Here is a 12,435-nt window from a genome sequence, read left to right on the forward strand (position 1 = left end):
ATTTGCTTCCTTTTCCTAACAAATTATTTGCTTCAATTGGTTTTCGGTTTGCACATCGTGATTTTTTTTGTTTTTTGCTTTTTAATAACCTATTTTGCCATTTTATGTTGGAAATGGCGGGGAGTTCATTTATAATAATTATTTTTATTATTATTTCTATTTTCACTTTACCTTACTTTTGTGTTTATATGAGCTATAAATGTATGTGTATGTATATATGTAGTAGTAATGTTCCAACGATTATTTGTTTGCCTTCGGTTTTGTGGGTTTGCCCACTGACTGCTGTTGAATTGTTGCTGGTTTGTTTCCTTTGGAATTTGTTTTGCATGAGTTTGTTTTATGGCTCTGGGTGCTTTAGCTTTGCTATACGCAACCAATAGTTAACCTCGTCTTCGGGCTCAGTCTCAGCCTCGACAAGGGATGAACCTTGCCTTCCTCGCCAACAGTTGTCGTTAATTGTAATAGGCATTGAACTTGCAGGATTTACAACATTTTTCTTGGTAGCGATGTAATCGACACAATCCCATCGAACGCACATTGCGGCAATACCGAGAAGTGTCTTGGCATTGCTCAAAAGCTGAAAGGAAACAATTAAAAAAGAATTGTCAAACAAAAATTATGTATTGAAAAAATGCTGATCAATATTGAAGTGAAATAAAAGAGGTTGTGTGAGGTATAAACAAAATTCTGTATTATTTGAAAGACCAATGCATGCCATTGTGTAAGGAACATCTTCTTCTTCTTAAATGGCGAGATACCCGATTTCGCTATTTTGGCCGAATTTAGCAAAGCGCGCCAGTCGTTTCTTTCTCGCGCTAACCGGCGCCAGTTGGACACACCAAGTGAAGCCAAGTCCTTCTCCACCTGATCTTTTCAACGCAGTGGAGTCCTTCCTCTTCCTCTGCTAACACCAGCTGGTACCGCATCGAATACTTTCAGAGCCGGAGCGTTTGTATCCATTCGAATGATATGACCCAGCCAACGAAGCTGCAGGACCCTCATTCGCTGCGCTATGTCTATGACGTCGCACAGCTCATACACCTCTTTGTTCCATCGCCTATGATACTCGCCGTCAACAACGTGCAAAGGTCCAAAAAGCTTCGACATAATTTTTCTCTCAAACACTTCAAGCGTCACCTCATCGGATATTGTCATCGTCCAAGCTTCTGCACCATAAGAAAGTAAGATGATGAGGGCTTTTTAAAGTGTTAGTTTTGCTCGTCGAGAGAGGACTTTACATCTTACTCCAAAGTAGCACTTGTTGCCAAGAAAGATTCTACGTTGGATTTGAAGGCTGACATTATTATGGGTGTTAATGCTGGTTCCTACAGTCTTTTACAAGGTCGAAATTATAACTGTCACCAGTAACGTGGGTGCTGATAAGCGAGTGCGCGAACTGTTTGTTTGATGACAGAAGGTACTTCGTTTTGTCCTCGTTCCCCACCAGACTCATTTGCTTTGCCTCTTTATCCAGTTTGGAGAAGGCAGAACTAACAGCGCGGTTGTTAAGGGCGATGATGTCAATATCATCGGCATACCCCAAGAATTGTACGCTCTTATAAAAAATTGTGCCTGAGCGATTAAGCTCTGCGGCTCGTAAGACCATCTCTAACATCAGGGTAAAGAAGTAACGCGACAGCGAGTCACCCTGTCTGAAATCTTTTCTGGTATCAAACGGCTCGGAGAGGACGTTTCCACTTCTGATGGCGTTGCGGGGATACCAAATTCAGACATCGTGGCATATAAGTAAAAGTAACTTCTTTTCGTACTGTCGAATACAGCTTTGAAGTCGACAAAAAGATGGTGGGTGTCGATTCTCTTTTTATGGGGTTTTCCAAGATTTCGCGTGTTGTGAATATCTGGTCGATTGTGAACTTTCCAGGCCTTTCCAAGCCACATTGATAAGGTCCAATCAGTTAGTGGGCTGCAGACTTTCACACAATATGTTCGCTAGAACCTTATAGGCGATATTTAGAAGACTAATCCCGCGGTAATTGGCACAAATTGCAGGATCTTCTTATGGATTGGCCATAGCATATTTGAATTCCAATCGGCAGGCATGCTTTCATCCGACCATATTTTGCATAGAAGCTGATGCACCTTACCAGCTCCTCGCTGCCATGTTTGAATGGTTCAGCCGGCAGTCCGTAAGAAACATCAGAACATTTAAATATTTCCCGTGGCCTCATCTTGTGACACTCATTCGAAAGGCCCAATTTTCAATGACTCCGTGACTATCAGATCTATGTGGATATTAAGGGCATCGGCCGCCTTATTGCCTTAGAACTTAGATCTTTCAACAAACTTGAAAAGCAAAAGTCCAGCGAGTTGGAACTGCATAATTTTTGTGGTCATTTCATGTCACTTTCGTGGGAGATATCCATGCCTTTATATGAATGTAGTCGTTTTTCCATTATAACTTTGTCAGTTTAAGCTGCCCGGGCTTCAGACCCCGATAAAGGAGGAGGGTTTGAAGAAACGGGAAATCTCCTTTTCAGTAAAATCAAACCTTGTGTCTGGAAGTAGAGCCAGGCCACTCTTCTCTCATAGATGACTGACATTATGGCTTGAAATTGAAAATAAAAATTACAAAAATTTGCAAATGTTATGTCCCGGAACAATTCTCGGGATCCCGAACATATGCATCTTTTTTCACGCAAAGGGTAGTCTTCGTTCCGCCCAGTAATTTACTTAATATATTCCCTCAACCTACACAAGTTAATATAATATATACTTATAGTTGTAAAGGGACGTTCCTGAAAAATAATCAAAAAGTAATAAAAATATTACCTACTAAATGTTCGCATACGCGAAGTAGTCATCTCGGAATATTGATAATTTAATCGCTAATATTTAAATAGACAAAAGAATTTCATTACTCACTTTTCGTAAAGCAGGGCGGACTCTTACACACTTTCATCACCGCCGGACGTGGCTGATGGCGACAAGCATTGCCCGCCGGTCGTCGTGTGCCATACCAAACACACTGTAAAATGCGGTATTTGATTCCCTGGCGACCGCATTGCGCATTACACTGCAACATTGAAAAGAAAAAGTGAGTGAGTAAGTAAATAAATAAAATCGAAACCGAGTTGAAGATGACTATGAAAGCGCAATAGCGCAACAGTCAACGATAACGCACTGTCACACTTACCTCCGACCATGGCTCGACACGCCAAACGCCCTTGCAACGTTCACTGTAGCACTCCTGTCGACTAATGGGACGCTGTGCCACACCACAGGCGTCCGTCGCCTCCGTGCCATTCGCATAGCGACACTTAACCTCACGCTTTTGTATGGCTGTGTTGCGGCCAAAACAACGCGAACGCTGACATAACGTCCACTCGCTAGTCTCCCAACGGGCGCACTCCTCCTGACCGCACCCTTCGAACGTGTCGGGAATGTTCAGGCCATAATCCAGACAGTACCCATTATCCACCGTTTCGATGTCCGCTTCAACGTGCGACTCCAGGGCGTTTTGGGTGGGCAAATGATGGCGTAAACGTAAGCAAGTGATTGAGCGACGCTGTGAGAGGGGAGGGAGTAAAGATAAAAAAAGAAAGAAAAAAATGTTAAAAACCAAAATTTTTTGATTGAATAAAATATTTGTATGATTAATCGCTTGGTTAATAGTAACATTAGTTGCATAGGGAAGATGTTACTCATACGCAGTGTAAGCCGCCTGGAGCTAATATGCATTTGTATCGGAAAAATATGCTGACAATGTGCACAGGCAATGCAATGATTGTAACACGACTGGACGTGACAAAACTGCTGGACACCACTCGTGCCACTATTACAGAGTACTGCAACAATTGTCAACGTACAAAGTCTACTTGTCAGGACTACAATCGACCGATTGTCGCACGTTGGTGCAGGATTCATAAATAGTTGGTATAATAATAATTCAGAAAATTAGTTTCTTTGCTAGTAGAGATACTTGCAAAGTACAAAAAGCTGGAAAATATTGTAGACTTATTTTCCTAGTGAGAACTTTGTCGAGCGAAGTGACATTTTTTTAGAGAAGATTTTGCTGAAATGAAGCTCATTACCTGCTATTTGTGAGTTTATGAAAAAAGGTGCACAGTACTGACTTTTTGGTGGTCAACAGCTCTTGTCATTGTATGTATAGTACAATGTACAATATAGTACAGCAAATCATTTTTTCAGTCTGAATTCCACACAAAGTTCTCTGAATATTCACTAGCAACACCTAAGTGGTTCGTTAATTCAAGTCAAGTGATAATTTCCTTCATTATCGCTCCTCAGCTTGAGCATTACATGTAGAGCAGCTCAAATTGGGTGTAGAATTTTGCTCAAGTTTTCTTTTCTCTCTTTCGCAACTGCGATTTGACCCACTTCGAACTTCTGCGCAGTGGTCTGCAAGTTCGAAGCAATGTGGGCATTTTAGAAACGATTGAAGCCCGGAGACGAAGCTTATTTCATGCTATTTTTGAGAAAAAACTAAAAGCCATCAACAAAGTTTTCAAAAATTATAGCATTAAGATACCTTATTGGGAACTCAGCTATGAGACAGTCATATGAAAACAGTTTTTTTTATTTAGCCGATAGCCTTTTTTTCTAGTTGATTTACTTTTGTAATATAATCACTTGTACTTACATTTCAGACAGCTAACGGCGCATATTTTGGGCATTTAAATTAAGGAAATCTTCCGTGATATCAAAGGAAAAAAATTTGCAGATATACAAAACTATCATACGACCTGATGTATCAAAATTACACCTTTTGTGCTAATTAGCTCTGATTTGTGTCACTCAGACAACACCTCCACCACCATCTTAAGACCGGCTTCAATCTACGGTTGTGAAACATGGATCCTTAATGCGTGGATTTAATGAAGCTATTTGCAAGAAAATTTCTTACGAAAATATTCGGCCCTATACGATTAGAAGACGGTGTATATCTACCGTATACGGTATAACCACGAACTAAGTGTTTTAATCGCGAGGCGAAATGTAACACGGGTTATAAAGTCGCAAAGATTCCATTGGTATAGCCACGTCCTAAGAATGAGCTGCGCAAGAACGACCAAAAAAGTTTTTGAAGCGAAGCGAGAAGAGATCGACAAAAAACAGAGACCTACCGCGGCGAAGATGGTTACAAGTCGTAGAAGATGATACACGAAAGATGAGAGCCTCCACAACGTAGACCGTCAGCGGAATGTAGGGATAAATGGAGGCATATTGTAGAAGAGGCAGTGGTCCATCCACAATGGTGATACTTACGTTTCATGTGAAAAAAATAAATAAATCAATTTAGTTCTGTGTGGCTTCATGCTTTTCAGTAAACTAAGAGGACTGATCCGGGACCAAATTTTGAACATGGAACCAGCAAGAACAACTCCGGAACTAAAACAAGATTTTAATATATGTAAGTGGGCTTTCTAGAGAACTACTTTTGCTTATTTGAAAGAGACGCAGAAGATTTGTAAGAATAAATGAAGGTTTGAGAAATTTATAAGCGAAATAACCTTTCAATTTGGTCAAAATACTGTTACATTTATTTACATATTTCGTCTTCCAAAATAACTAGTAGAGTGGGCGCTGGAATATATAATATGTACTGTCTAGAGTTATACCTAAGGAAGTTGTAAAAGCACAGTCTGCACACTTGCATATATGCTAAGATTATGTGAAAGCGGCTTCGGTAGTCTAGCGTAAGTTCACTAGCCTGCCATCCCAGAGGTTGTGGGTTAGAATTCGACGTAAAGCACGGTCCGCGCACTTTTCCAAACTTACCTACTTTGTTAGTTTCTTTAACAAAAAAAATAATTCCTCAACCCAACAACCTTATCCTTCTAATCCTTACTCCCGCACAAAAGTCAGCGCATTATTTGCATTGTGGCTGCTAAACAAGCAAAAAAATTAAGAAAAAGACACAGTTATTGCATCAGTGGCGCCAGCAAGAGGAAGCGGGCAATCGCTGTAATATCGCAGACACACCAAATTTAGCGAAGTCCTGAACCATTTGTGTGATCCTTCTGCCAGAAAAAATTTATTCACAAATGGCGCTGCAAGCAGTAAGAAGGCGTTATTCCTAAGCAAGGACAGGTGGGCATTCCCACTACCTAGGATTGGTAGCGGCAGGCTAAACACCTACCCTGTCAGAAAGCAAATAAAAAATATAAAAAAATAGATTAACGAAACCCATGCAAGACTGAGTCTTGTCGAGGCCCTATGCTCCCGAGTGGAGTCAACAAAGAAAAAAAAAAAAATGTGAAAGCGTCCGCCCGGCCTTCGGTCGAATCAGACTTGGAGTCTTTGGCACTGATGTGTTAAGAAGCGACCACCTTGGCTCCTTCGCCCACAAGATCTACTCAGATTTCTTCCGAGGTCGGGTAAATTTAAAGAAAATTAAAAAGGGAATCCGAGTGCAATATAAAGGACTTAATGTTGTCTGAGTGCTGTACCTGCTAGTTGTCCCGACAAAAACAAAAAATGTGCAAACATGACGATCCCAGTCGTACTCCATTTATACTATCACTAACGCGAACAGATTATAGAGCTATGTTAGGCGTGCTGACGGGACATAGCCCAATAGCAGCGTATGTTAATAAGATTGGAATCTCGGACAGCAAGGAATGCAGGGAATATAATATATGTTGCAGGGCTTAAGGGAAACTGTAGAGCGTCTCCGTTACGGATATCCCGTGTTATTCAAAACACGCGTGAAATATCTGGAGGCATAACAGTTTGACGGATTGGAAGATATCTCAGCAGTGGTTTGGAAATGTCTTCTTAAATTCGCAATAGCAACAGGCACCATGCGGGTGGACTATTTCAAATGCATAATAAATGAACTCCATCTGATATCGCCATGGACCGAACCGGTCTATGCGTGACTGCAATTCAACCAGTTCAACCTAACCTACATTGCTTCTATCCTGTATTGGGAGTTTGGCCGAGTTTCGACTCCAATTTGTGGTGTGAGCTTTAATGTTTTTGTACAAAAGGAGAGACCTACAGATTTACAGCTTTTTCATGGCAGGCTTGCCACTACCTGCCGAGGAGCGACTGCTTTTAGAAAACACTTTTTCTATCAAACGCTCTTTCGTGCCCGGAGTTTCGAACCCGGTTACGGTTACCGAACAGACTAATTACTGAAGTGTGCCTTTCCCAGTTAAAGCCACTTAATTTATGCCCCACTTTTCGTGCTTCGTTGCACACTTTGCTCCACTGTGCGCTTCATATTATTTGAGGCGCACTTTCAATAACAGCCAAGCTGCAAAACTATTGAAATAAAAATCTGCAACACTTACCCGTAAACCTGCACCACCCGCATTGCCGCACTTCTCCGAGCACTCAGACCAGTCACTGATGCGCCATTCGTACGTGACATGATTACTGGGTGCCGCTGTAGCCACTGTACCCTCTGTGTCGCCTTGCTTCTGCCATCTGGCGTGCGGTGAATGTGGCGAGTCGGCCTCATGTGTTGCGGCGGCTATCGACTTACCAACTGATGGCGGCATTGTTGTTGTTGTTATTGTGTTGATGATGGCGCTTATATGGTCTGTTGCTTCCTGTTCATGCCACTCATTGTTGCTGCCATTCGTGTCCATTGCTGTAAGCGATGACGAAGCGAATGCCTCAGATGCTGCTGCTGTCGCTGTTGTGGCTGCTTCTGCTTCTGCTGATGTTAGTGCTTGTAGATCCTTAGTGTCGATTTGTGGTCGAGCCGGTTCGTCCTGTTCGAAATTTTCCAAATCGATGCCGAATTGTAGACCTTTGTCGAGCAGCATGTGATGTCCCCTCGAATTACCGTATTTCTGAAAAGGCCACAAGTGCTGCGGTAGCGAATGTGGTGTGATAGCGGTGGTGATGTTGTTGGTGGGGAATACAAAGAGAAAGCAAAATAGAAAATCGGATTAACAAAGTAAGCGTGCAAGTTTTTTTTATTTTTTTAGTTTGTAGCAAGGCAGACAGCCAGTGCTTTAAGTAGCGGCAAATCGCCAGCTGCTGAGCTGGCTGACTTTTAGGTATAATCATCAGCAGCAGCAACAGTAGCGACAAGGAGCCGAAATGCTGTAAAATGTACGTGAGGCATGCAACACTGTCTAAGCGCTAACGATTTACTTGTATGCATGTATGAGTGTAAATAGTGTGTGTGTGTATGTGTGGGTGAAACTATTATGTAATCATAGCATGCATTATGAATATGTGTGTATTAGGCCGCCTCACCAAACAAAGTTGCAGTTTTCCGCCGGAACTGTAAAATTTATTAAATCCTAAGACTTCAGCTAAAATATTTCGGGAAAATATTAAGATTTACGTGAGTTGGACTGATTTGAAAAATACTTACAAAAATCGAGTTTTCATAAAATAAGTTTTATTTTGTCTTAGATATGGAAAAATTTGATTGAAAAACCCAAAATAATGAAATTTTTAATCCTGGTTTGGGTTTTTTTAGAAGATAGATGTAGGAAAAACTTGAATAACTCAACCAAGTCTTGACCGCTTGAGACTTCTTAGGTATCATTCGAAAGACCCTTTATCCCTTAGACCCTTTTTATAACGGGTCCCAATTCTTTTCGCAAATGCTATTGAATTGATTGAGTTGATAACATTTTAAAGCACTTTTATGCACCTTTTACGCTAAAATCTTCTACCATCTGAGGTGATGGTAGGTAGGTAAGTGAAATGGTTGAAGTACCACTCTGGTACTCTCCAAGTAGCACAAAGCGCCGTTTTGATACCATTTTGAGACCTCCTACAGGCATATATCTACAACCAACTAGAGCTGTTGACGTAATGCTGAGGATTGATGGGATTTAGGTTGGCTCACTGCCACAGGAAGGACAGTGATCTTAATTGTCTAGCTGCTAGATCCGGACATTACCTGAACAGTCAACTCCTCTAAAAGGTCCCCACAGCTTTTGCAATGCTGGTTAAATGATAAACCTAGATTTTCCGCGAGTTTGCCAATAGTCCAATGACCGGTAAACACAGCTACGAGTTTGAAAATTGAGTGGCATGGAGTCCCCAGCACTCTCTGAGTCCTCCGTCTATTGTACTGAGCCTAAGGGATTTCGAAATCGCACATGCAATGGAGCTCCATTTTTCTGCACTTTTATGAGAAATAAGTTGCGGAATTCCGCTTTAACAACAGTCAGAGAGTTGCCAATGACCTGATAGGAGGTCTCTGAGATCAATTCAGTTCCCCTCCTGGCAAGCTTGTGAGCGATTTCATTTCCCTCTATGTTCCTATATCCTAGAACCCATAAGAGAAATGTTACTTGTACAAGAGATTTGATCTCCTCATTACAGGAGTTTACTAGTTTGGATCTGTACCACGATGTCATATGTGCCGTGATCGCGGCTTGACTCTCGGAAAAAATGTTAATATCTTCCTCGCAACCCTCGCAGTATTCGGCAGTTTTAAAGAAGTAAATAAGTTGGCTTCCTTAGAGAAAACCCCTACCCCCACTCCCGATTCCATCTTGGAGCCATCAGTGAAGACAGAGGTGCCAGCATCTTTGCAGATTTTTTCTTCATTGCAATCCTACCTACTTGGAAAGATAGCCCTGGAACGACCCTCAAACTCCAGTTTGTGGATAGAGAGATCTGTGCGAAGTTCAAAGAAATACGATATTAACTGCCTAAAAATGCTACCATGTCCCTCGAGAAATTGCTTTCAGAGGCCAACTTGTTTTAACCTGATTGAACTTTATGCAGCGATGTAAGTAAAGTCGATGGAAAATAAGTGCAAAACGACATTCATGGCCGCACTCGGGCAAGTTGGATATGATGCGGTGATGCCAATACATGCAGCTCTTTGTAGCATCCCCATCTGAGGTGGTATTTTAAGGCAAATATAGGTTGGCCAAAAGGTCTTGCGGTACTTCCGCAAGCTTGTCTTTGCAAGCGCCTAATTCTAGTTGTATTCGTCGCATCGGAAAGCTCTTTTCACGTGCTAACACGTGTTTGATTAATTGTTGTTTGCTTTTAGTCGTTCGTGAGCTATAGCGTCGCAAACATGGAGCAAAATAAAGAGAAAATACGGCATATTTTACAGTACTACTACGATAAAGGCAAAAATGCATCTCATGCTGCCAATAAAATTTGTGCAGTTTATGGACCCCGTACAGTTTCCATTTCCACCGCACAACGATGGTTTCAACGTTTTCGTTCTGGTGCAGAGGTGATCGAAGATGCACCACGGTCCGGAAGTCCTGTCGTCGAAAATTGCGATAAAATCGCTGAATTGATCGAAAGAGACCGGCATAGTAGCAGCCGTAGCATCGGCCAAGAGCTGGGCATGAGTCATCAAACCGTTATAAACCATTTGAAGAAGCTTGGATTCAAAAAGAAGCTCGATGTATGGGTGCCACACGACTTGACGCAAAAAAACATTTTTGCCCGTATGGATGCATGCGAATCGCTTCTGTATCGCAACAAAATCGACTCGTTTTTGAAGCGGATGGTGACTGGCGATGCAAAGTGGGTCACTTAAGACAACGTGAAGCGCAAACGGTCGTGGTCGAAAAGCGGTGAAGCTGCCCAGACGGTGGCCAAGCCTGGATTGACAGCCAGGAAGGTTCTTCTGTGTGTTTGGTGGGATTGGCAGGGAATCATCCACTATGAGCTGCTCCCCTATGGGCAAACGCTCAATTGGGACCTGTACTGCCAACAACTCGACCGCTTGAATGCAGCACTCATGCAGAAGAGGCCATCTTTGACCAACAGAGGCCGAATTGTCTTCCATCAGGACCACGCCAGGCCACACACATCTTTGGTGACGCGCCAGAAGATCCGGGAGCTGGGATGGGAGGTTCTTTTGCATCCACCGTATAGTCCGGATCTCGCACCAAGTGATTACCACCTATTTCTGTCCATGGCGAACGAGTTTGGTAGTCGGAAGTTGTCCACAAGAGAGTCCTGTGAAAATTGGCTCTCCGAGTTTTTTGACAATAGGGAAGCGAGCTTCTATAAGAGGGACATTATGAAGTTGGAATCTCGTTGGGAACTCGTCATCGAACAAAACGGCGCATATTTGACTTAAATCGCATTATTATAACCAATTTTATGAACAATTGAAAATTCAATAAAAATACCGCAAGACTTTTTTGACAACTAATTTTTTTTTTGAATACTAATTTTATATATAAAAAAACTCGATTTTTCGGCGATGCTTCTTTCAAATTAGACCAGCTCACATAAATCTTAAAATTTCTTCAAAATATTTTGGGGTGTGTCCTAGAGTTTAATAAATTTCATAAATCTGTTAGAAAAATAGTACCATTTTTTTTTGTATGGCGCGTGACGCACCCTAATACACATTCGTCCAACTACTGTCTATCACAGCCACATGCAGAGATGTAAAGATTAGACAAATATGCTAAGTTGCGGTCGTCTGCATTGTAAGCGATTAGTTGACACAGCAGCCGCATTGGCCCACTTTCTTTGCCAGTCGCCCTTTCGTGCCTTATTCGCCCTTAGTTGCACCATCTGTTATACGATTATTGCCTTATACTCCCCATGATTACTCATCTTGTAACGCCTCATCTTGTTGTACATTCAGCTTGTCGTGTTTTCTTTTTTTTTGTTTGTTGCTGACCGCAATCGCTTTTTCATTATTCATTACTGCCCTTCTAATGTTTCTTCTTGCTCGACTCATTCACTGTCCTTTTGACTCTTCCCCTGCACTTAGATGTTACATTCACTGCCCATTTGACACTAATTTTCGAAATTTATCGCATACCAAATAACCTCGAGAAGTCGTAAGGCCATTTTTTGGGCCATGTCCAACAATTTACACCATCAACGCCCATGACAGTAGATACAACAATAACAAAAACAAAATCAAACACAAAAGCTGCATGTTATGTTGCAGGAATACCATCAAAACTATTCAAAACAATAACAAAAACAAACAAAAAGAAGGAACTGCACGAGCTTCTAGTAGAGCCAAATAGTTAATGATGTAGCAGCCCTGTTGGGAGTTCCATAAGCATAAAATTAAATGTTGGACTAGTTTTTCACAGATGCGACTAATTACTGGCTTGAATGATTTATTTTTTTTGCAAATAGTTAAATATTATCCCTTAAGTGTTGTTGTTAATATATTGACCTAATTTTTCCAATCTGGAATAAACTCACAACATAATTTCCTTGTTGGGGACATTGAAGTGATATTAAATATGTATTTACCGGATATAAGAGATGTAGCTGTTGAATAAGGAAACTGTGGTGAAACATTTTATTTTGCTTTCCTAAATATTTCCTTATTAGAAAAGGGCAGGCGTTCGGCAAGTTTCAATTTTGAATTCACTTGGTGTACGAGGGGTGCCTTTTATATGTCGGGATTAGAGAACAAAAACAAATTTTAATCATCGAAAATCACTTTATTGTTTTTCAAAATATTCTCCATGAAGATCTATACACTTTTGCATGCGTTTGAACCAATTGTCGAAGCAC

General features: G+C 41.4%; 1 protein-coding gene across 1 annotated transcript in view; it reads right to left on the reverse strand.

Moving 5' to 3' along the window:
• Positions 1–210: 210 nt before the first annotated feature.
• Positions 211–12,435, reverse strand: part of LOC129247765 (protein madd-4) — a 187,616-nt gene continuing 175,391 nt past the window's right edge. The window contains exons 14-17 of the mRNA XM_054887054.1: positions 7,281–7,805; positions 3,155–3,526; positions 2,884–3,034; positions 211–577 (exon numbers count right to left, since the gene is read on the reverse strand). Coding sequence (XP_054743029.1) covers positions 453–577; positions 2,884–3,034; positions 3,155–3,526; positions 7,281–7,805 — 1,173 coding nt within the window. The 3' untranslated portion in view covers positions 211–452. The remainder of the gene's footprint in view (positions 578–2,883; positions 3,035–3,154; positions 3,527–7,280; positions 7,806–12,435) is intronic.

This window comes from Anastrepha obliqua, chromosome 5 (genome assembly GCF_027943255.1).
Source record: "Anastrepha obliqua isolate idAnaObli1 chromosome 5, idAnaObli1_1.0, whole genome shotgun sequence".
In the NCBI taxonomy this organism is placed as follows: domain Eukaryota; kingdom Metazoa; phylum Arthropoda; class Insecta; order Diptera; family Tephritidae; genus Anastrepha; species Anastrepha obliqua.